General features: G+C 41.1%; 1 protein-coding gene across 1 annotated transcript in view; it reads left to right on the forward strand.

Annotated features, from left to right (window-relative positions):
* LOC121920758 overlaps nucleotides 1-23875 on the forward strand; it is a 100931-nt gene that overhangs the window by 68116 nt on the left and 8940 nt on the right. Inside the window, exons 14-18 of the mRNA XM_042447934.1 lie at nucleotides 1628-1794; nucleotides 9046-9122; nucleotides 10628-10740; nucleotides 12252-12461; nucleotides 17325-17468. Coding sequence (XP_042303868.1) covers nucleotides 1628-1794; nucleotides 9046-9122; nucleotides 10628-10740; nucleotides 12252-12461; nucleotides 17325-17468 — 711 coding nt within the window. The remainder of the gene's footprint in view (nucleotides 1-1627; nucleotides 1795-9045; nucleotides 9123-10627; nucleotides 10741-12251; nucleotides 12462-17324; nucleotides 17469-23875) is intronic.

Below are 23875 nucleotides of genomic sequence, written 5' to 3' on the forward strand. Positions count from 1 at the left end.
TTACCAAAAATGCTGGGGTCCCGAGAGGGTACCCACAGATTAATATGCTTAGGGGAATTTTAATAGATCAAATTATGTTTTCGCTGGGGCAACAGTAAACTTCTGTGATTGCCAGGGGCAATTCCAAATAGGTTTTTGTAATTTTATTAGGGAGAAAAGCAACATACTGTACACACAAGCGTGCACATACACACACACACACACACACACACACACACAAACTAATGATGCAACGATGGGAAAAGGTAAATAGTGCAGGCTTTGCTAAAGGTGATTCGTTACCCATCTTGAAGTATGGTTCAAATCAATGGGTGTCTGGATTAGCCAGTGAGGCAAGTGGGATGGCCAGCTTAATGAGGTCCCTAGTAGAACTGGCACAGTGTCTGCCTGATTACAAACTAGACCAAATTGCTAGTGTCTAGGTAGTGATATATATACTGAAAATCATGTCCTGGAACAGTATTCTTCAGGATGACTGGATCAACTCTCTGCTAAATGGTCTTCCAGGAAAAAAGAATGGTTGGCAGCTGTAGTAAAGGTTCGGATGATTGGTGTGGATATCTCAGACAAAAGCAAACCCCTTGCTGTTGGAGAAGTGTCCTTTGTCAGTGTATGCACAACCATCTCCTTTGGCCAGAGTCCCATCATCACCCTCCATAGACAAAAGGGATTATGTTGCTGTCTTGGGTGATCTCACTGTGGTTGTTTACCCCCTTGCTGGAACCACCCAGATTATGGCCAGATTTCCACCTTGGGGTTGCCTTTACAGGTCACACATTGGTCACTCACCTCAGTGTACTTTTTAATATTAGATTGATATGAAATGTGAGAGGGGTGATTGGGGCCTGGTCCCGAGGTAACACATTAACCACTATTGTACTTAATCAAATCTGTGGGTATATCCACAAAGTAGAATTAAAGCAGTTTGACACAACTTTAACTGCCATTGTTCTATCCTACAGAATCCTGGGATTTGTAGTTTGGTGAGGTACCAGAGCTTTCTGACAGACCAGGCAAAATAGCTAAGTGCATCAGATCTCAGAGTTTTGTTTCGTTGGGGTTTTGTTTTTAAATCCATTCTCAACTATGCTTGTATTTGTTGAGAACATAAGTGGGTCAGATCTCAGGTGAAGACAATAACAATATAGAAAATCTTTACAGAAAGCATCAATGTGAGAAATTAATTGATTAGATAATAGTTTCTATTATCTAAAAAAAAGTCTAAGCCTATGAAATTGTGGAAAGGAGGTTGTTACTTACCTCACCCCATTATTTATTACCCACAGCATATCACTCATGACAATAAAGGGCAAAAATGAGGGAGAAAGTGAAGAAAGGAAATTTGGCATCATGCAGGGAAAGCCGATTTGACCTAGCCCATTAAAATTCCTGGACACAAGCTTTGGGATTTTTGCACTGAAATATTTTTCAGCAATAGCTTTTCTTTTGCTGATGGGTTACCATCAAAATACAGTTGCAGCCATTGCATGAATATTTCACCATATAACTGGATGCATCTCTGGTCAGTGGTGCTGACCTACTTGGTATACTAACAATACCAGGGGGCAATGACATTTGATATTTGTTATGTTCCCTGGTTGTTTAAATGCTGATGTTCATTTTTCAGGGGTGATTAATCTGAAATGCCCAAAAGATCCTGGATGGTGGTTTTGGAAAAACAACTGTTACTACATAGAGACAGCAAAGCGTCGTACCTGGGAAGAAGCAAAGAATTTCTGCTTAGCTTATCATCAAACTGAACTGATGCCACAGCCACAAAGTGAACAGGAAAAGGTGGCATTCATTATAACATGGCATAGTGTTAGGCCTTGGACTAGGACACTGGGAAGCCATGGTTCAAAATCCCACTTGGCCATGGAAATCTACTGGGTGACCCTGGGCAAGTCACACTCTCTCAGCCTCAGAGAAAGGCTAAGGCAAATCACCTCTGAAAAAAAGTGGCAAAGAAAACCCTATGATAGATTCACCTTAAGGTCACCATAAGTCAGAAACAACTTGAAGGTTCACAACAACAACATATATTAACTTTTAGTCCCAAAGTATGAAGTCTTAGATAGTGAAATTAAACATAGCATACATTTTGAAAGCAAGCGCTATCTGGAATACCCATTTGCCATTTACAACCTGTCTTGTGACACCAGTATGACATAAAACTTTCTGTTAATGCTAAAACATTGCAGCAGGTTTTTCTAAATCAAATATATGATTATATTAAACCCCGATTAGGGAGTACTGTGGGTATGTTTAATCCAGTAGGAAAACTACAGTCTTTGTTCACAAACCTGGAGAAATGCAATGATATGAAATAGGTTTCTTTTTCAAGGGCAAGAGAAAACTAACAGAGAGCCTTCTGTTCTTGGGTTAGGTAGGCAAACTTTTCATCGTTTTCTAAAGATTACCCCTACTCCCACACTTGTGGAAAGTGTTTTCTCCTAGCCAACTGTTGACTTCACAGAGCAACAAAGCCAAAAGTGGACTGGACTTTAGCAGTAGCCATGCAGTGGTAAAAACAAGTAGAAAATGCGTACTGTGATGTTATTAATCAAATCTAAATAATTATTTGGAAATTGCTGGAAGAGTCAACAGAATTGATGGTGGCTTTTTCACTGAGGAAGATGATTGTACTATCAAAAAAGCTTGAGAAATATACTTAATATTCTGTCTATGATTCAAAAGGGCATCCTGGAGTTTCAACATCTGTAAGACTGATAGCCCAAACATTCCCCTTTCCTCACAAAGGCTGTTTACAGACCGCCGAAATAGGGCAGTCTGCCGGCGCTGCTCTTTGCTGCGCGAGGGAGCCGCTGCGTGCAAACCACGCAACCCTCGCACAGCAAAAAAGGAGCTCCAAAATGGAGCTCCTCGCGGCGCGGCTATGACGCCGCGAAGCGCCGCTGGCGCACTCGCAGCGTCATAACCGCCACGACACATGCGGAAGCACAGCATCCACTACGTAAAAATGGCGGCGGCCGTCTGGAACGGCCGCCATCATTTTTTAAGCACAGAGCGCTTATTAGGGTTGGGGAGGTGCGGAAGCACTGCACCTCCCCAACCCTAGTACGTGCTCCGCGTGTACTTTAATGGCGGTGTGTAACCCGCCAAAGACAGGAAAATATGCACCCTGGAGAAAGACATGGGAGAGCTCTGAGGATGCATCTGCAGTTGTGGAAATGGAACTCTAGTTCTTCTTCGTGGTCTCTGTGCCTCACATAATAGGGTTTTGCACTTACACAGAGACTGCATTTGGAAGCTGAAAACCTAAGTAGATTGGTGGGTAGCCCCTCCCATCCTGTGAGCATGCCCAAACCCACCAATCTAGCTCCACCTTCATTTCTCGTTCATCCACCGCAAGAGAAGCTTCTTTGGGATAGTTCTCTAGTTGAGTCACTCCATTTACAGTCAGATTGTTTGATTTATTTCTGATTTATGTTCTTATTTTTATTCTTTATTCTTGAGTTGCCAAAAAGAAAAAAGAAAAAAAAAAGAGGAGACAGCAGGGAGAGGTTGGTTTATTCTTTCCTAATTTCTCTGCCAGACTAGGTCTTTTATGGCCTCCACCTCTCCTTTCAAACTTTGTGTCTCCTTTAATAGGAAAGTTGCACTTACTGATGGACACTCTCTGTGTTTTTTTAATCTCGGTGAAAGCCATATTGCTAAGCACTGTTCTATTTTTCATTCCTTTACTCCTCAAATGCCCTGCAATAGAGCTCAACACTTAATTTTTTTTGTTGGGAGCATTCGTTGTCCATAGCTGAACGCTTAACCTCAGGATCCTTTGACTCTCATTCTGATTTCTAAGCTTTCAAGGATCTCGAAGATTTCAAGGAAAACAGCTTCTTCTTCAGCTTCTGTCACATCGATATCAGCTCCCTCGGTATTGACTGCCCTAGTATCATTCCCTTTGGGGCTGACAGCTTTGATATCATCTGAGGCCAGTCTGGACTCTATGGCGACCCTTGCTGCTCGACTGCATCTTTGCAGGATATTCCCTCTGTTTCTCAGGACAAGCTACAATACTCATAAGGCAAAGAAGAGATCCACAACTACCACAGGTGAATATGAGGTTGATAAGCCTAAGACAAACCATAAGACCATGCTTCAGCATTGACAACTGTGGTACCAGCCGTCCTTCTTCCCCTCTCGGTCCCTCAGGTGGACTCAATGCTGGAGAGTGACACAGTTGGCTTCAACGTGTGCAGCTTCGATATTGTTACCACAGCCCACTCCTTTTACTCTGACTTTGCTGACTCCGGTGACTGCAGTCTCACTGTTACCACCAGTCCCTTTGTTGGTGTCGTCACAGATCTTTGAGTTTCCGGCCAGGATTTATAGACTGTAATTCTCACCTCCACCCCCTTGGTCTTGCTCCTTCTCACCTGCAAGATCTCACCACTCTCAATGCTGTATAGAGATCGAGCTGATCTATCTGCATCCTCCTCAAGGCTTTATTACTGTGATTCTCCATATACTTCTGCTTCATACATAGAACAATACAGAATGGAGGACTATTGGAGAGAATGTCCTTAATTTTGCAGGTCCTACTCTCCTTTGTATCGAGATCACTACCATCACAGGGAGCTGTCTTACCACTCTCCTTCTTGATACCGAGCGTGCTCCCAATCTCGATCCCACGCTTCTACTCGATACCATGTCTCCCAGTCCAACTCTTGTTTCAGACCTTCCACTCCTCCATCACTGTTCCAGCAACCAGAGGAGTGAGACACCAGGGTGTCTTCTCCACCTCCTTGCATCACTATGATGGTATCGTGTTCTCCTCCAACTCCACCTCATTCTTCGGCCTCAATGACAGCGATACGATACCGCTCACTACTTCAGTATTGATGCGCATCCCTACTGTGATTCTTCTGGTATCAACTGTACAAGCTTCTTCTAGGGTACCAGCTGCTGTTACAACACAAGCTGTCCAATCCACCACTCTGTCCCACCACCAACATTCTGCGTAGAAGTCTGCTTATAACACTGAGACTTCACCTGTCTCTCCCTCCCTTTTGATAGAATCACCTCAAGAGGAGCTTGAAGATACTGGACCCCACTCTCCCCCCTGAAGACATTCAACTCTTCTCAGAAGCCACTGGGAGAGATCATCCTGAGGCATGGGTGGGAGGTGTTTTATCAGTACGCTGATGACACCCAGATATACTTCTCCATGTCTCAGTTTTCAGCTTTGACTTCAGATGGCGTCTCACCTCTCAATGACTGTCTTAAGGCAGTAATGGATTGGATGAGGGAAAACAAATTGAAGATGAATCCAGACAAAACGGAGGTACTTACGGTATCAGTTCCGAACCCAGGTATTGGGATACAACCTCCAGTCCTAGAAGGGGTCACACTCTCCTCAAAGGACTGTGTTCGCAGTCTGGGGGTGCTCCTAGATTCGTCACTTCATGTGACAAATCAGGTGAATGCGACGGTTAGGAGCGCCTGTTATCAGCTTTGGGTGATACGCCAGCTGCGCCCTTTCCTGGAAGTCAGGGACCTTGAGACTGTAGTACATGCGCTGGTAACCTCATGCCTTGATTTCTGCAATGCACTCTACATGGGGCTACCCTCGTGCTTGGTCCGGAAACTTCAATTAGTTCAGAACATGGCAGCCAGATTGGCCTCTGGTACATCCAGAAGAGACCACATAACACCGATCTTAAGATGGCACTCCACTGGCTGCCCATCAATTTCCGGGCCCAGTACAAGGTGTTGGTTATTACCTTTAAAGCCCTAAATGGCTTGGGTCCAACCTATCTTCGGGACTACCTCCTTCCATATAATCCTCCTCGCACACTTAGATCCTCAGGGAAAAATCTGTTACAGCCTTGTAAACAAGACTATCTACGACCTCCAGAGGACCTTTTCAGCTGTAGCTCCCAGATTGTGCAATGGCCCGGCGGATGAGATCCATCATATTACCACTCTAAACAGCTTTTAAAAAGCTATAAAGATGGATCTCTTCCGGCAGGCCTTTCCTGAATAGTTCTCCAGCTATACAAAGGAAAATCTAATTGCTGACCTCTGACTTCACCACAGTTATTGTATTGTTTTAAAGTATGTTTTATGTTTTAAATTCTACATTGTTTAATTGTATTTTAAGGGGGAGTGGGTTGAGGGTTCAGATTGTATATTTTTAATCTTGTAAACCACCTCGATTGCATTTTGTAGAGAGGCAGGATATAAATAAATATAATAATAATAATAATTAGATGTGGTTACCAGAATGGCTAGGGCTCTGGGCCTTCAAGTAGACACTCCTCCGAAGCAAGCATGGGATCCAGTGTTCCAAATTGTTGATTCCAAGCCAATTGCACCAGCTGTATTACCTTTCCTGGCTTCATTGTCTGATGTGATGCATCTCCTCTGGATAAAACCTGCATCTATAACACTTGCCTCTAAAATTCTGGTGAGCCTTTACAAGGTGCAGCCCGATACAGCTCCATACCTCTTCACCCACCCTACTCCTAACTCTCTGGTGGTTGAATCAACATGTAAATCTTCAGGGAAGATGCACCTGTAAGGTCATCTCTGGTGCTATGGCTCTCTGACGTTGTGCCTGGCTAAAATCCACTGACCTCTCCGACACAGCCAAAAGGCATATTGAGGCCCTTCCCTTTGAAGGGGAAGGTCTTTTCACTGCCAAAACTGATGAGTCCCTGGACCACCTTTGCAAAGCCCAGATTACAGGGAAGAAATTATATATCATTGGGCAAAGGCAACAATATCACCCATATCAATTGCGTTCCAGGCTTGCTCCATCTACATATTCCAGACCTTCTTTCTATATCTTCACACTTCTGTGGATCTCAGCTCTCCACGTCATTCTTTAGAAAACCCTTCAGGCCACAGCATTACCAACAGCAGCAGCAACAATAATAATAATAAAGGGCATCTTCTACATAGTCACGGATTTGACCTGTCAGCGAGAGCAACACCAGTATACCATTTGACCCTTTCACTGCCAACTTGTTCTCGGTGTCTGAAGCTCTGCCATTTTTACAATGCCTGGTGGCAGATCACCACAAATTTTGATGGGTTCTTACCATCATTCAACTTGGCTATGCCATAGAATTTTCAAATACTCCATCTCTTGGCGTATTTCACTGAAGTCCATCCTCTTCTCCTCTTCAAGAGGAAATCACCTCCCTTCTCGACAAAGGTGCTATTCAGCACATCCCAGACATGTGCATACTGGATGGCTACATCTCCAGGTACTTCACAGTTCTGAAGAAGGACAGAGGCCTCCTTCTTATCTTAGACCTGAGAGGAGTCGATCATTACATTGCTCCACACAGGTTCAGGATGGTGGCTCTGCAGTCCGTTCTGCCCTTCCTTCATCAAGGAGATTGGTTTGCCTTTATTGACCTGAAAGAGGCTTATTTTCACATTGCAATTTGGCCCCAACACTATAAGTATCTTTGTTTCACAATAGAAGGAGATCTCTATGAATATACCATTTTGCTCTTTGGCCTCTCTACCACCCCCAGGGTCTTCACAAAATGCATGGCAGTGGTAATCTCTCATCTGTGAATTCAAGGGATAATTTTTTTTTCATATTTAGTGGATTGGATTCTGGTGTTCTTGTGTCCTCTTGCACACAATTGTTTTGAGATGTCCATCATACACTCTCTCTCTCACCTACCTTGATCTCACCATCAATCCCTCCAAGTCCATCTTGAACCGGTCAAAGTGATAGAGTACATTGGAACACCTCTGGACTTTGTCATGGCTCGTCTCTGTCTCTCTACTCAAAGGGCCGAGTCTGCCTGGTCTCATATTCAAACTGTTGTTTGTTTCTCCCATCCATCAGTGAGAGACATCCAGTGACTAATAGGCCTCATGGCACTGACGACAGCAATCACCTACCTGTCATGCATGAAATTCTGGCCTCTTCTGGAGTGGTTCCTGTCTCTCTTTGACCACCTCCACGATTGACCGACCAAAAGATTGACTTTTCCAACAGAAGTGTGGGCCTCACTCCACTGGTGGACTGTTCCTCAGGATGTTCTTGAAGGGATTATTATTATTATTTTCTATAGCACTGTAAATGTATACAGTGCTGTGCATACAGATAATCAAGTCAATAAAAATATAAAACCTGCCAATGGCATACAATCTACAAAATACATATAAACAGTACATAGAAGGGATGCTATTCCAGTCCCCACAGCCTTCCAGGATTGTCACCACAGATGTCTCTATGACAGGCTGGTGAGCTCATTATGAAGATCTTCGAGTTCAGGGATGCTGGTCCCCTTCCGAATCACGGATGCACGTCAATTGCTCTCAAACTCCTAGCTGTCGTCAAGGCTTTCAGATCATTCAAGAATCATCTTTGCCACAAGATGGTCCAAGAAGTCACAAACAATACCAGCACGGCTATATCAACACTCACTCTCAACCGCTTCTTCACCTTGCACTGCAGTTTTAGAGATGGTGCAACATTTTCTCCATCCACCTGGTAGTGGTCCACCTAGCAGGCAAGGACAATGAACTCTCTGAACCGAGACAGGGCTCTGTAACATGAATGGACTCTGTCACCCAAGGCATATGACTTCATCACATCTCAATGTGGAATTACCCCAGCTGGATCTCTTTTCCTCTTCAGAAAATGCAAAGTGCCCACTCTTTTGCACCAGGGCTGGAGAAGAGAACTACTCCCTAGGCCAATGATGGCAAACCTTTTACAGACCGAGTCCCCAAACTGCAACCCACAACACACTTATTTATCACAAAGTGCCACGTTCTTCTAGCTTTCTAGTAACAAACTCTGATGAACTCTGTGCTGGGGTGACAGAGCGTGTGCCCACAGAGAGGGCTCTGAGTGCCACTTGTGACATGCACACCTAGTAGGAAAGGACGTTAGGAAAAAATCACAGTTAATTCATTCTTGTGCTGTATTGTTTCTCTGCTTACAGTTTCAGATATTTTTTGTTAAGGGAAAGTGGGAAGTGGGGCTGGTAACTAAATGTGCTGTTGATGTGCAAATCAGCTATAAATAAGTGTCTTTTTAACCTGCAGATCTGGCTAGCATCCATGCTAACGGATAATACATGGCTTGGCTTAGCAGTAAAAAAAGCAAAGGACACAGCTAACTTGTAAGCGAAGTTGTGATAATTTCATAATGCACAGGTTTAAATTTAAAATTCTTACTGGAGGTCTGGGTGGCATAATAGCACCAACATTTTGGAATCAGAAAAATATTTTATTTGAAGTGTTACCATTTCAAGGTCTGTATTTTTTCTCTCTGGGTTTGTTTCAGTCAGTATATTTCAGTGTCCAAGGTTCAGTTCCTGCAATAAAGATGTACCCAAAGATGTAGCTTATCAAAGTGATCAAGAATTTCTTTCACCTAAGACCATTCAAACATTAATTAATTTTTCTGAATTTATTGTCAAATAGCTTGTTTTAATTATATTTATACAACACCCTGGTATTTATTTGGATGAAAGGCAATTTTAAAAAGTAATAATAAATTAATTAAAAATCCACAGTGAACAGAAATGAAAGCAGCCCAGAGAGAACTACATTGAACGTTGTGGCAGCACCTCCTGCAAAAGAACAGTTTTGCAGGAGTAATGATAGATTTTACTGTTATATTTTAAAGATTTAAAACTGGCTTGGGATCTGTTTGGGCTTAAAAGAAAATTAGTTATTAAGTAAGTAAATATAATAGCGCCATCTTTTTGGTGTCAGAAAAATATTTTATTTGAAATGTTATAATTTGAAGGTGCTTGGTGGTCCATTTCCTCTCTCTGCAAGTTTATTTCAGCCCCAGTTTGCACTGATTTGTTTTTAGTCTATATTTTTGCATATCCATGTTAATCAGTGGCATCACTAGGGTTGGCATCACCTAGTTCAGTAACTCATGGTGTCACCCCCTCTTCCATACCACACCATACAGAATCCTTATTAATGTTTGTTGTACTAATGTAATTCATAAATTGTAATTTCTGTATATCACTGAATATGATGGCAATAGCTGTGATGTTAACAACTAGCAAAATTAAAATTATACCTTTAAGTTGCAATATTATATGCATAGCCTAAAAGTATTTACGTGTACATAGTTTAATGTGGTAAGATATGCTTACAACATTAAATTATGTACATAAGATAATTAGGTAAGATGTGCTTTTTTAAAATATGTTTAAAATAAATTATTTAATAACAAACTAAATAAAAGAAAACACCGAGGGCTGTCCTTTCTCCTCGCATTGAGCCTTACCCCACTCACACAATCTCTTCCACTGAGCTCCAGCATTATAAAAGGACACAGGTGAATGTCACAGCCTTCTTCTATAACAGGCAGATGTTTGGGGAACACGCTAAGAGTATGGTATCGCCCCCTTTTAGGGCGTCACCTGGTATGGGCTGAACTTCAGCCGCCCGCCCCCCTACCCAACATCCTCTACTGATGTTCCTGATATTACCTATAGAATTCAGAGACATAGCTATGTTTTCTGAAATATCAGTATGCAAAGGGATCTTTTAGCACCTTGCTACAACTTATTTCACACAGTCTCAGACATATTACCCGTAATGTGTTATGATTTAAATAATTTTTAAAATGACTTTCTGTTCTTGTGCTTTGGATTTTTAGTGAAGAGATTTACAGAAGAGCTCTTCTAACCTGCCCACAAATGAATAGGAATGGAACCATTGAATATGTTAAATGCTCTTCTTTGGCTGCCTGGGTTTGTAAAAGGAGTGTGGGTAAGTCAAAATTTACTGGAGCTCCTGGTTTAAAACTTATGGAATTCAGTCTTTGCATTTTTCAATTCGAACTGACCTCATCAACACCCATTGTAGTAATGTACAGATTAGAACCTAATTATGCACCAGTGTTTGCATCTTACAAATTTTCTGGTGCAGTTCCTAAATAAACAAAAAATCAAAATACATTTTCAGATGTGTATTGTCAGAGAAAATACATTTGAAAATATTTATTTCTTGTAGTGTGCCTGCAAGTTGACTCCAGCCTATGACAATCCTCTCATAGAGTTTTCTTGGCAAGATTTTTTCAGCGGTTTACTACTGTTTTCCTTTTAGGCTGAGAGAATGTGACTTGCTCATGGTCCTGGGAGGGTGTTCCCATGGCTGAGCAGGGATTCAAATCCTGGTCCCCCAGAGTCCTAGTCCAGCAAACAAACCATCATACCACACTGGCTCTTCACATTTAAAAATTATTGTGGCTAGTCTTGTTTTCCTTCATTTAGCATATTTACTTAGATCACCCAAATTCTGGGGTTAAACATTTCAAAAAATGTTTCATATACACTTTCAAAAATGTAAAAAAGGGGTGCAAAAGGATTCCAGAGTAGGGATCCTAATATTGAAGAATGTAGAACAGTATTTAACGTCCCTCTCCCACTTTTATTTCTCTGTATTAAATGTTAACTTATTTCTTCTTCCCCACTCCATTTATTTTTTGCTGCACTTTCCATTTCACTGCTGATGGGCCATGCTGCCGTACTGTCTTCCCAAAATACCTCTAGTATGAATGGAGAAACTACAAAGAAATAATGGTGGCAGGGATTCGTGGTGCTCTATTGTTGCAGCCACTTGCTGGTGCTTAACAAACAACTGTTTGAAAATAAAATAAATATGGGAGGTTAAATCAGAACTCAAAGAATATATTATTATTATTATTATTATTATTATTATGCTTTATTTATATATTGGAAAAGGCTGCTAATAAATAATAAATATATTTCTATTATGCCAGCAGACCACTTTGACAGCAGCATTTACTACTTGTCTTAGTGGATTGGTGAAAGACAGATTTAAGTGATGGTTTACATCTGAAATCAGTCACCACTGATATACGACTATCACTGTTTCACCCTTCCCAGATAGTGAATAGTTCAGTTTTCAGTCTAATTATTATCAAGACCAATAGCAGTTCAAGGTTGAAGAGAAAAGTGCTCCAGGTTTCAGGGTTAACAGTACTTTGTCGTGAAAAGCAATTATTTATTCAAGAATATTCTTTCAAATGCAACATTCATATTTCTTTGCTCTAGTCACCAGCCACAATATTATGTTATCTCATCACTAGCCACAATATTATGTTGAGCATAATGAGGCAAATCAAGCACTTCCGTATTTCATAATACATGGACAAAAGTGAAGAAGTCTGAATTTTCATCACTCCATTATTATTAAACATATTGTTCTAGTAAAGTGCAAAGCAAAAAAACAAAAAACCCCTTTTAAAAATCTTTCAGATGCCAAAATGTTTTGGAAATACAATAACAGCATACTCATCTTGCCTTTGGGAAACAAAATGTATAACTATAAGGCACATGCAAAATCAGCATGCTTCTTAGAAGAAAAATGCACTGGAATCACCTACTGGAAGAAGAAATATGTACCTGTTCATGGTAAAGAACTGATATTACCCAGGTCGAGCCATGATACTACATACATAAAATCTGGTAACTATCCACTTCTGAGTGTATTATTTTGTCAAAGGATTGTATCATAGAATATCAAAAACACATAACCAGAAAGAGAAAGTTCTGTATCATTGTTATTGCTCATTAACTTAATGACCTATTTATATTCATGCTTCATAAGTTCTGTTAGCCATTGAGATATGGGAAGTATTGGCTGTGGACCACAAGTGACATCCCGACTCTGCTTTTGCTATCTTTGACACATCATGGCAGTCACTGAAAGTCACTTGCTCACCCAGTCAACTTTTGAATGATTTTCTGGCAATTTTCAGTGTCTAAATGGCCCCAAGCTTTTATGCACGCACACACAAACACACACACATATGAACCACCATCCACAAATGTGGTGGTTTAGCTTTCCAATACATGCCTAAAATCTCCAACCTCCACCACAGAAAAAAAAAAACCAGCATGTTTTTGGTAAGACTGACTGAAAATGGAAAGTGAAAATGATGCGTTGTCACTTCTGCTGCTCCTAGACAGCCCAAGGCAAGTGTGAAAATTTCCTCTCTATGAATTTGCCTACTCTTAGTTTAAAGCAGTGCCTCAAGCCTGAAAATATAAGGAACTTGTATTGCTCTGACTGTAGACCATAATATCTTTATCAGTATTTCCTAATATACTGTTATCTGGTAGCATAATCATAATTTAAAATAATTCCAGATTTAAACAGGATAAAAACATATTTGTCAACTGGTCCTGGACGGGGTCACACTCCCCCTAAAGGATGAAGTTAGCAATTTGGGAGTACTTCTGGATCCGTCTCTTCAGCTGACATCTCAAGTAGATGCGACGGCCAGAAGTGCTTGGTACCAACTTCAGTTGATACACCAACTGTGTCCTTACCTGGACAAAAAGGACCTGGAAGCAGTAGTACTTGCACTGGTAATCTCTCGTCTCGATTTCTGTAATGCGCTCTACATGGGGCTACCCTTGTACCAAGTTCGGAAGCTTCAATTGGTCCAAAACGCAGCTGCCAGGTTGGTCACCAGTTCATCCAGGTTTGACCATATAACACCTATTTTAAAATCTCTTCACTGGCTCCTGATCAGCTTCCGGGTGCAATACAAGGTGCTGGTTATTACCTTTAAAGCCCTACATGGCTTGGGCCCAGGTTACTTTCAGGAATGCCTCTCCCTACACAATCTGCCCCACACTCTTAGAATAACAGGGAAGAACGTATTGGAACATGTTCCAACTAAGCTCATATTGACTTCTCAAAGAGCTTTTACAGCGGCCGCTCCAAAACAATGGCATGACCTCCTGGAAGCGATCTGTGTTATTACCTTCTTAGACTCTTTCAAGAAGGCACTTAAGAAGGATCTCTTCCAGCGAGCTTATCCACCCAAACTGTTGTAATATCATCATTATATCACTGGACAAATTGTTGCATTACCACTCGATGGACTTAGTTTTTATATTAACTGTACTATTTTATTGATGTATTTAAATGTATTTTAAATGTATTTTATACTGATTATCTGTTTAAACTGGTTGTAATCCCACCTCAATACGCTCAGGAGAGGCCGGAAAACATAAATAAGCCATTATTGTTATTATTATTATTATTATTATTATTATTATTATTAAACAGTTCAACTAGTTAAAACAGTTCAAAAGATTACAATTTAAAACCATGTACATGTGTAAAAGTAGATTAGTCCCCAAGGGTTTTAAATAAAAAGGTATGTTTTGTATTAATGCTGGAAAGAAACCAGTGCTAGCACCAGCATAACCTGTATAGGAAGGCATTCCACAACTAGAATGTTAATGCCGAAAAAGCTCTCCCCCATTTCCTTCCACTTTATATTGCCCCACTTGGTGGGACAGAAAGGTGGGCCCCTTTTGGATACCTCAGTTTTTGGACAGCTATGGAGAGGCATTCCTTTAAATGCCAAGGTGTCAAATTGTTTAGGACTTGGAATGTCATCACCAGTACCTTGAATTCATGCTGGAAGCATAATGGCAGCCAATGCAGGTCCTTCAAAGTCAGTATTATGTAGTCTACATGGCACTCTGATCAGTAATATTGCTGCTTCATTTTGCAGTGATCACCTTGAGTCACCTTCAAGGGCAGTCCTATGCAGAGTGCATTACAATAAACTAATTTGGAAGTTACCTGTGCACAGACTGCTGTGGTTAAGTTATCCATCCAGGAAAAGCCAGAGCTCTGAACATTCCAAGCCACAGAGACACCTTGTGTCTCCAGTGACAAAGACGGATATAGAAGTCATCTCAAGCTATCCCCCTGCTTCAGGAGAAGTGCAATTCCATCCAGGGCAGTTAGCTTACCCAATTCTTAGATTCAAGAACCACCAAACCACAGATCCTCCATCTTATCAGGATTCAGCTCATTGCAGTATCCAGACACTGGTCCAGCACCTGCACCACCCCAGCTGACACTGGTGACAAAGAAAAGTAAGACTGAGTGTCATCAGTATACTAATGGCATCCCCCACACCCACCCCAATCTCCATATGACCATACCCTGCAGCTTCATATAGATACTGAACAGCATGGGGAATAAGATGGAACCCTCCATCACACCACAACTTAATATCCTTAGGGACGAACAGGAATCAGCCTGTGCTACTTTCTGGAACTGTTCATATAGGAGCAGAATCAGTGTAACACAGTACCTCCTCCCATCTATTGGAACTGGCCTGATAAGGCAACATGATCAGTTGTATTAAAAGCTGCAGAGAGATACAAGATCAACAGGGTAACACTCTACTGTCTTTCACACAGAGAGGATTGTCATTTAGGGTTTCTTAAACTAGTTCAGTGCTGTGCCCTGGCCTGAAACCAGACTGAAATGGGTCCAGATAATCTGTTTCTTCCCAGAACATCTGAAATTGTGCAGCCACTGCATGTTGAAGCACCTTGCCCCCAAAAGGGAATATTAGTGATGGGGTGGTAGTTTACACATACCTCTTGATCCAGGGAGATCCTCTTCACAAGATGTCACATCTCCCTCATGGAGGGCCCATGAATATCAAAGCAAGCTTCACAAGGACATTATCTTGGTGGCTGCCCCTAGATTCTGGAACTCCTTGCTCAGGGAGATCAGAATGGCTCCCTTGTTGATGGCCTTCTGCTGGCAGGTGAAGACTTACCCGTTTACACAGGCTTTTAAGGAATTGTTATAAGGACAGGCTGGGATGTTGTACCATTTCAAAAAAAATGATACAGTTTTTTACATATATAGTTTTATCTTTTTAAAATGTGTTTTATTCTTTTAATTACTGTTTTAATATTGTAATTATTTAATTCCTTTTTAATATACTTTTTCTATGTTTTAATTGTATTGTTTTTTAATGTTGTAAAGCCACTCTGAGTCCCAGTTTTGGGAAAAGTGCGGGATACAAATACTACTACTACTACCACTAGTAGTAGTAGTAGTAGTAGTAGTAATTAATAACCATAACTGTCATGCCCCTATTATTATTATTATTATTATTATTATTATTTCTATCCCGCCTCTTCAACAAAATCGAGACCACCCCATCTCCTCCTCCTCCTTCTGATCCTGAAGTACCTGTTGAAGGTAGTTCAAGGGCTTGGCTAGTCTTCAGGTATCTGTGGGGCCTCTTCAAGAAGAAGAGGAAGAAGAAGGAAGATAATTTGTCAGCTGAAAAAACTCGACAGATGCCTGAAGAGTAGCTAAGCACTCTTTCTGATCAACAGGTCAGCTCAAAATCAGACCAGGAAAAAGAGAAGTCACCAACCCAAGGAAAGGTGAAGGTCAGGCATCTGGCCCAGATTCTGCCCCTCAGATGCAGTATGGGGCTGCACTCAAGGTCTTAGGAAGAGGACACTGTCTTTGAATACAGCTAGGGATCTGGTCATTCCTCTCTGGTTCCTTCAGGAACTCCAAAATAAATGGGCAGGAAGACACACCCACAGCAAAGATTCCTGCAGTCCCTCTTTCCTGCCTACCTCCTTTCACTGGAGCAAAAAACATGTTGTGCTTTGGGACTGCCAGTGTGTGCAGAAATGGAGGCAAAGGGAGACAGTGAAAGGTGAGCAGGTAGGCTGGCTGGTGTAACCAGATATGGAAGGAGCAGCAACAGCAGCAGTTTGAGAGCAAAGGGAGCTGCATTCTAGATGACTGTGAGCAAGGGAGTACATTATATGTATGCATATATGTGCTTGCTCCTGTGTGCCTTCAAGAACCTCCCCCCACATGTGCATCAAAGCAGTGAATAGGGTAGAGGAATGAAGAGCAAGCTTGATCCCCCCCCCATGTTATGCACACACACCCATGCCCAGCATGTAAAAATATAATGGGAGTGTGTGCATTTGCTTGTGTCTCCCTTTTCTTCAAATTTAAAAATCCGTGATTAACAATATTTAAAGTTGTTCATCAAAGATCTTTAAATCTGGAGAAAGGGTAGAAACAAGTAAATGCACAAACTCCTAATATATTTTTACTTGCTGGGCGTGTGTATGTGTGTGCATAACATGAGGTAGAAAATTATGTTACCACCAAGACTTAACTCAAGATTTAAAACCCTATAGTGCATCCAGTTCTTAACCTTTTATTTATTTAAATACTAGATGCACTTTAGGGTTTTAAATCTTAAGTTAAGTCTTGGTGGTCCCAAAAAAATTCATTTAAAGGAGGTCTGTGGTTTTTAAAAAAGGTTAAGAATCACTATGATGAGAGGATGTAAACTGTATTGTATCTAATAAATTCCATGTATCACTTTCAGCACAAATGTAACTTCACATAGCTAAATGTATGTGAACCATGACTTAATGTATGCAGAATGGGGTAAGCTGCTGGTTTTGGAAGGGCAGTGGGACCAGTAATGTAACTTTGTTTTATTGTGTTTTCAGCTTGCAGTGAAGGACATTATGGAGCCTATTGTCAGGAAAAGTGCCCAGACTGTCCACAAGACAGACCGTGCAATAGATTAATGGGAAAGTGTGCAGGCGAGGTGTCTTGTCCAGAAAAAAAAGATTTGTGGCTCTGTGAAGTCAGTAAGTACTGAAGTAGAAGGAAAGAAGGAATCTTTCTGACATCTGAAGCGAGTTTATATTCATTTTTCCCTAATCTGTTCATTTTAAGGGTAGTTCCTTCAAATAAAAATGATAACTTTCAAGAACTCATTCTGCAACATTTAATCATAGTACAGTACAGGACCAGCAGCAAAACATATGGTTACAGATGAAAGTCCTCTCTGTTTGGAAATTACAAGGCAGCAGTAGGATCTAGTGCATTTTTGTAACCCACAAAAAAGTTGATAGGGGTAAAACTAGTTTATACAGTTACCTTTTCCCCCCCTTTTGGGGGGGGGTACAGTTGTTCCCCACAAAGTGAAATGTGTCTGTTTGTCACAGGATGGGATTTTCCTTGAAACAGGCACGGTTCCCCATCCCTTTCTCGTTAGACTGAGGGACTGTGGGTTCTTTGCTATTTGTCAGCTAATTTGTATCTGTCTGGGCTGCCTTTAATCACCCCCAATTTGGGACATCCAATTTTGGGGGCAGCAGTAAAAACCAGACAGGCAGAGTTAACATCAGTACTCCACTTAAGCATTCTTGAGTATTGGAATCTCAGGATATTTGTAATGAGTGTATTGAGCTGGCTTTTTGTTAATCTTTTAGGGTATTCATTAATACAGCCATAGATACACACTCCCCTTAAGGATAAACATACTGGATTACCACACTACACTCTTATAGAGCTGGTATTGCACTTTTACTGCTCTGATTGCCTCCTGTTGCATTCTGGGGTTTGTAGTTCAGTAAGGCCTAATCTCTGGCTGAGAATTCTAAATGCCTCTTCCTAAACTGCAAATCCCCAAATGCAGTAAGAGGCAGCCAGAGCTGATAAAGTGGAATAGCATCACTATAATAGTGTAGTGCGGTAATCTCCATAGACATGGCAGCATTTAGGTACATTCCTTTCATTACATTGCATTGCATGTATGGCATCACACATTCGTCACATTATAGTATATGGCAAGTAAAGTGTTACACTTTTGTAAGGATGGAACCTTATACCATCTGCATTTCTTCAGCAAGCTTCTCTGCAGCTACACAAAGAAGAACACTACTACCTTAAACATGTTAACTTAGTTCTTTATCCACTAAGGAATACACTCTCATCTGTTGAAGAACTATACATCTCTAAACAGGCATCTGTGAAAGTGGCAGGGCAGGCATCAAAGAGATTGCTATCCCAGGGCATTGCTATATCTATAAACATTCATAACTAACATTCATTACAATCAGAATGAGAAATACCGTATATACTGGACTATAAGTTGACCTCAGGTATAAGTCAAGGCAGGTTTTTGGGCTAAAATTATGGATTTTGATATGACCGATAGATAAGTTGAGGGTAAAACTTAGGAGCATGTCAAAAAGGATCTAAAGGATGAAGCAAGGAAAACAATGCCAAAGAAGTTACAAAATTCCAGCAGGCATAACTGTTTGTGCTCATACCAAAGGCAGGATAGATGAGAAAATAGAGGAGAGTCAGTGCTTCCAGATTACGTTCTTGCCTTTCATCAGGGGATAGCCCCATTTTTAAAATAAGAGTTACAGTACGTACACTGACCCATAGATAAGTCGACTCAAGATTTTTGGGTCAATTTTTTGACTAAAATTTCTAGATTTATACATGAGTATATACAGTATATCTATTTAGCATAGCCTAGTTGACAGCAAAGATTCTGTTTTACCAATATGGCTGGTCTTTATCAACCAGGAACAGCACTATCAGTTTGGGCTGCTTAACACCCACATCTATGGGGATCCATTTTCTTTCATCTTGTGTTATATCTTTCCTAATCTCTTCCACCTTAACATTTATAACACCCTTTTCACCAAAGGACAGAACAGCAGACATATATAATCAAGAATGAAATAATAAAACACAACACCATAATTGATTAAAAATAAAATCATCTTCAAATAATTGGCATTGCTGAATGCTTGATTAAGAAATGTGTGGGAGTGTTTTTCCTTTTCGGTTTCTGAAGGCTTCTAAAGACCTCCATTGTCAACTGCTTTCTTGGTTAGGACAACTAGGAGTTTATCACACGTGAGGAATTTCTCTTAATTTCAAATGAAAAGAAAGTGGTGCCAGAACGCATTCACGTGAATTCGCTTGTTCATGAATTCAAATTACATTCGAACTGGCTTCCCATTGCCTGAAAATAGCATGCCATTGCCCAAATTTGTGTGTGGTAGTCTAGCACGCAATAATGTGAAACCCCATGATTGCATTTGGACTGACTTCCCATTGCCCAAATTTGCATGTAGTAGTCCATCACGCAATAATGTGAAACCCCATGATTGCATTCGGATTGCCATGGATTATACTTCTAATTTCCCTTGTCTGATAAACTCCCTAGGCAAAGTTTCCCTGGGAAAGTAGGAAAAACAACTGAAGAACCAACTGTTTTGAGAGCAGTGAAATGTTTCAGCCCACCAGTTTTGTGAGGTGGAACTAATGCCTTTCAAATCCTTCTATTTGATGTACGTGTCCTTAGTCTTTAGTTCTGTCCAAAGATGCCATACTAGCCACTTCCACTCCTCTATGACTGCAGAAATAAACAATTTACTGATCATCCACAGAAGCTTTATTTAGTGTGTCTGGTGAGGGGGTGGTGGTGGTTTCAGCTGACAGTCACCATGTCTCCTCTGACTCAAAAGTCCTTTCTTTTAATAAATTATTCCAGAACATAACTCTTTTCAATATTAAGTCTCTTGCTATTCCCATATCCTTCCTTTTTTTCTCTCTTCTCTTAAGATACAGGATCATCCTCAACAGTCTGTACATTCCTCTTTTCAGCATCCTCCTTGTTCTATTGTTTCTGTTCAGGTCCTTCAGTTTCTGCCATCTCTAGAGCTGCATTTCTTCCCCATGAATCCAGTTTTTGCGTTCTCTAATTAATCTTCTCAGCATCATCATTTCCATATAAATCCCCTGCCAAGTTACTCAAGTGTCTAGCATTTGCTCCTCCATGCCATTTCCCCCTCACCTATGATTTTTCAAATCTTCAGTAGGTGGCAGCAGAGTAGTCTGATTTCAGTCAGTTCATAAACATTCAGTTTCTTCTACAAATGCCATTATCTATTTTCTCTTCCAACAACTTTCTCACAATAAAAAAGTTTAACTTTTCTTTCAGACCTTCATTTAACATCACTCTAGTTAAGCTTTAGTTTTAAATCCTGCCTTAGTGTTAAAATATAGTTACAAAATAATTCTTTAAAAAACATGTTTTTACTATATATGTGTTTCACTCCTCCACCCTCCACTCTAGTGTGCTTAATGTAGTTTACAGAATAAGAGGACTTAATGGACTTCCAGTTCACCCCTGCAGGCAATACAGTTTATTTGAATCGGTCCAAACCTCAATACAATAAATACTGAAAGAGACCGGATTTTGGATGCTCTTACAGTTCATTAAAGCAACAGCTTAACTTCAGTAGATGGACAAGTTGTTGCATCCACACACACGCCACTCTGTCTGTGATGATATCCACTGCTGGTGATCTCCTCACAAGGAGCTGGATTAAAAGCGGGGTTGGTATGGCTGATCCCACATTTCCCTCCCAGACTGGAGGAAAATTTGCTGCCAAGGTCATCCCCAAGAGCCACATCGCTCTCACAAATGTCCAAGCACCAGAAGTCTTGTAATGGTACTACCAGAAGACTTAAGTAATGAAGGATACACAAATCAAAAACTCGGTCCCTCATTGGTTCATTTCGTATTTCTACATTATTTTGTTCAGATGTGGTTCTGTCTCTCCTAGATATTTCATGTTGTTGGAGCTGCTTGTATTCTCAAGGCCTGATCTGCCTTTTCTCTTCTTTTCTTTTTTCTGTTCTAGGAGGAACAGCTTGGGCAAGGTCTTGCCAGCCAGTCATGGTGGCTCATCTAGCACCTATTCTGTTGAACCCATTCTTTTTCTTGGATTATAAACAAGGGATCTCATCTTCCATCTTTGAATTTCTGCTCAACCTTTGTGGAAGCTTTTATGTAACTTTGCTCTTATCTACAATTTGAATTGTTGATTTTCCCCCAGATACTATGAGTTTCCATTTCATCTGGGTGCTGCTCTATCATTGTTTATCTCTTTTTCTTTATGCCAAGCCCACTCTTATTTTGGGGAGGTGGGGGGACTGATAGGGATGTGATTCATGCCTGCACAGAGCTCCCAGTCAGAAAGTTCCAGAGCTGAGTAGCTTGATGGGAACTCTCCAGCCCCTCCCATCTACTGCACATGACAAATCCCTGTCTCCAATTCTGTTTTGAGTAGCTCCCCTCAGACCTCTCTTTCTCTGCTTCTTTTTTTTTGTCTCCCTTTACTGTCACTCTGTCTACTGTTAAAAAAACAAATAAACTTTTGTTTTATTTTACATTTTTACTGTTTGTCCTCTCCTCTCCCCCCTCTCCCAGTCTGGAGAGTTATCTTCTATTCTATGATCTCTACTGCCCTTTTAAAGCTCTGTACTGGCTGTGGCAGAAAGCTTTCTTTTTCAGATATGCATTCCTCTGCCTTTCTTATTTTGGGGAGGACACACCATAGAGAAGTGCCACATTTGCTAAGGCTTCACCTTGCAAGCCCTGACAAATTGAGCAAGATAACTTTGACTGCATTGCTGAGAACAACCCCTCTGCAGCAAGGCCATTCAAGTGATCTCAGACAACACCACAGTGGTTTACTATATAGATAGGCAAGGCAGGAGTCATTCTACAACACTTCTGGACCTAGCCATAACCCTTTGGCATTGTTGTGTCCCGTGACATGTTCACCCTGTTGATGTTCATCTGTTAGGCACAAACAACACATTGGCAGACTCTCTCTGAGCCGAGCAATGGTCATATACTGCAACATGAATGGACTCTTTCAGATACAGCTTTCCACTTCGTAATGTTCCTCTGGGGTTATCCACTCGTGGATGTATTCACTTCAACTGTGAATAAAAGATGCCTATTGTTTAACTCAAGAGTGGGAGTAGGCCACGGCTTCCTAAGGGATTTTTTTCTTTCACTGGAACAGTCCTCTACTGTACATTTTTCCTCCTTTTCCATTGCTGGCCAGAAACAAAGTGAATACCATTTTCATAGCTCCATATTGGCCAAAGCAGCCTTGGTTTGCCCCTCTGTTACACCCTTCCAAGGGCAGGAGGGTGGTACTACCTTACAGTTGGGATCTACTGTGCCATTCTCAAGGCCATGTTCTCCACCCAGACCTACGAATGCTCTGCCTTCCATATGGAGGATAACATAATGACCTCACCAACATTGCATTTGGTTGGTCTTGGCCATCTCTAGAAAGGACTCCATGAAGCATTCTTATGCCTACAAGTAGAAAAAGTTCTGTTCTTTCACCAAGTCTACATCATTCTGCACTTCCCCAACAGATGTGTCCACTGTTCTGCATTTCCTTCTTCACGTTCATCAGAATGGATTATCCTTTTCTTCACTGAAAGTTTACCTCTTGGCTATAGTGCCTTATAGAGCTTTCACATTCAACTCTTAAACGTTTCCTCAAAGGACTTGCCCTCCTATATCTTCTTGTGCAGCCATCTACCCCATCTTGGTCATTATTGTTGGTTCTTTCTCAGCTTGTTCGTAAGCCCTTTTAGCCTCTGGCTTTGGCTGATGAATGGTTACTCACCTGGAAAGTGACCTTTGTTGTTGTGAACATATTGGTGAGGAGGGCAAGTGAACTAGTAGCATTACACTCAGATGCCACCTTTCTGGTTTTTCATAGGGATAAGGTTTTTTATGCCCTGATATTTCCTTCCTACCTAATGTAGTATCACAGCTTAACATAAATCAAGATACAATTCTGGCTACATTCTATCCACAGCCTGGAAATTACTTGGAAAAGTCCTTCCACTGTCTTGATGTCAAGAGGGCGTTCTCATTCTGTATTCTTCTTACTTCTGCTTTTTGCTCCTTCGATAGACGGTTCCTTTATTATTGAGGTCCATGATGGGCCCAGCAAGTTACCTCTCAATGATTCACAAAGTGGACTATTACCTGAGGGTCTCTGTGCTCACTCTACTAGAGTTGTGGCTGCCTTTTCAGCTTTATTGCAAGGCATTCCTTTGCCTAGTCTCTGCAAAGCTGCTACCTGCTGGCCGCCATCTACGTTTATTCGCCATTATCAGTTGAACCGCAGATCTAGAAAGGACAGGTGGTGCTTTTGTCTATTCTTCACTGATCTGACCCACAGTCAGGTCAGCTTTGCAGTCACTCACTTGTGGGAGGCACAGAGACTGTGAAGAAGAAAAACAGGTTGTTATGGTGAATTTGAAAACTTAGGAGAAAGTAGCTTGGCATGTTTTGTAATTTCACAGTAGACAAGAGGGGGCTACTCAGCTCTGGAACTTTCCAGTTGGCTCTGTGCAGCACAAA

The sequence above is a fragment of the Sceloporus undulatus genome, chromosome 2 (genome assembly GCF_019175285.1).
Source record: "Sceloporus undulatus isolate JIND9_A2432 ecotype Alabama chromosome 2, SceUnd_v1.1, whole genome shotgun sequence".
Classification (NCBI taxonomy): domain Eukaryota; kingdom Metazoa; phylum Chordata; class Lepidosauria; order Squamata; family Phrynosomatidae; genus Sceloporus; species Sceloporus undulatus.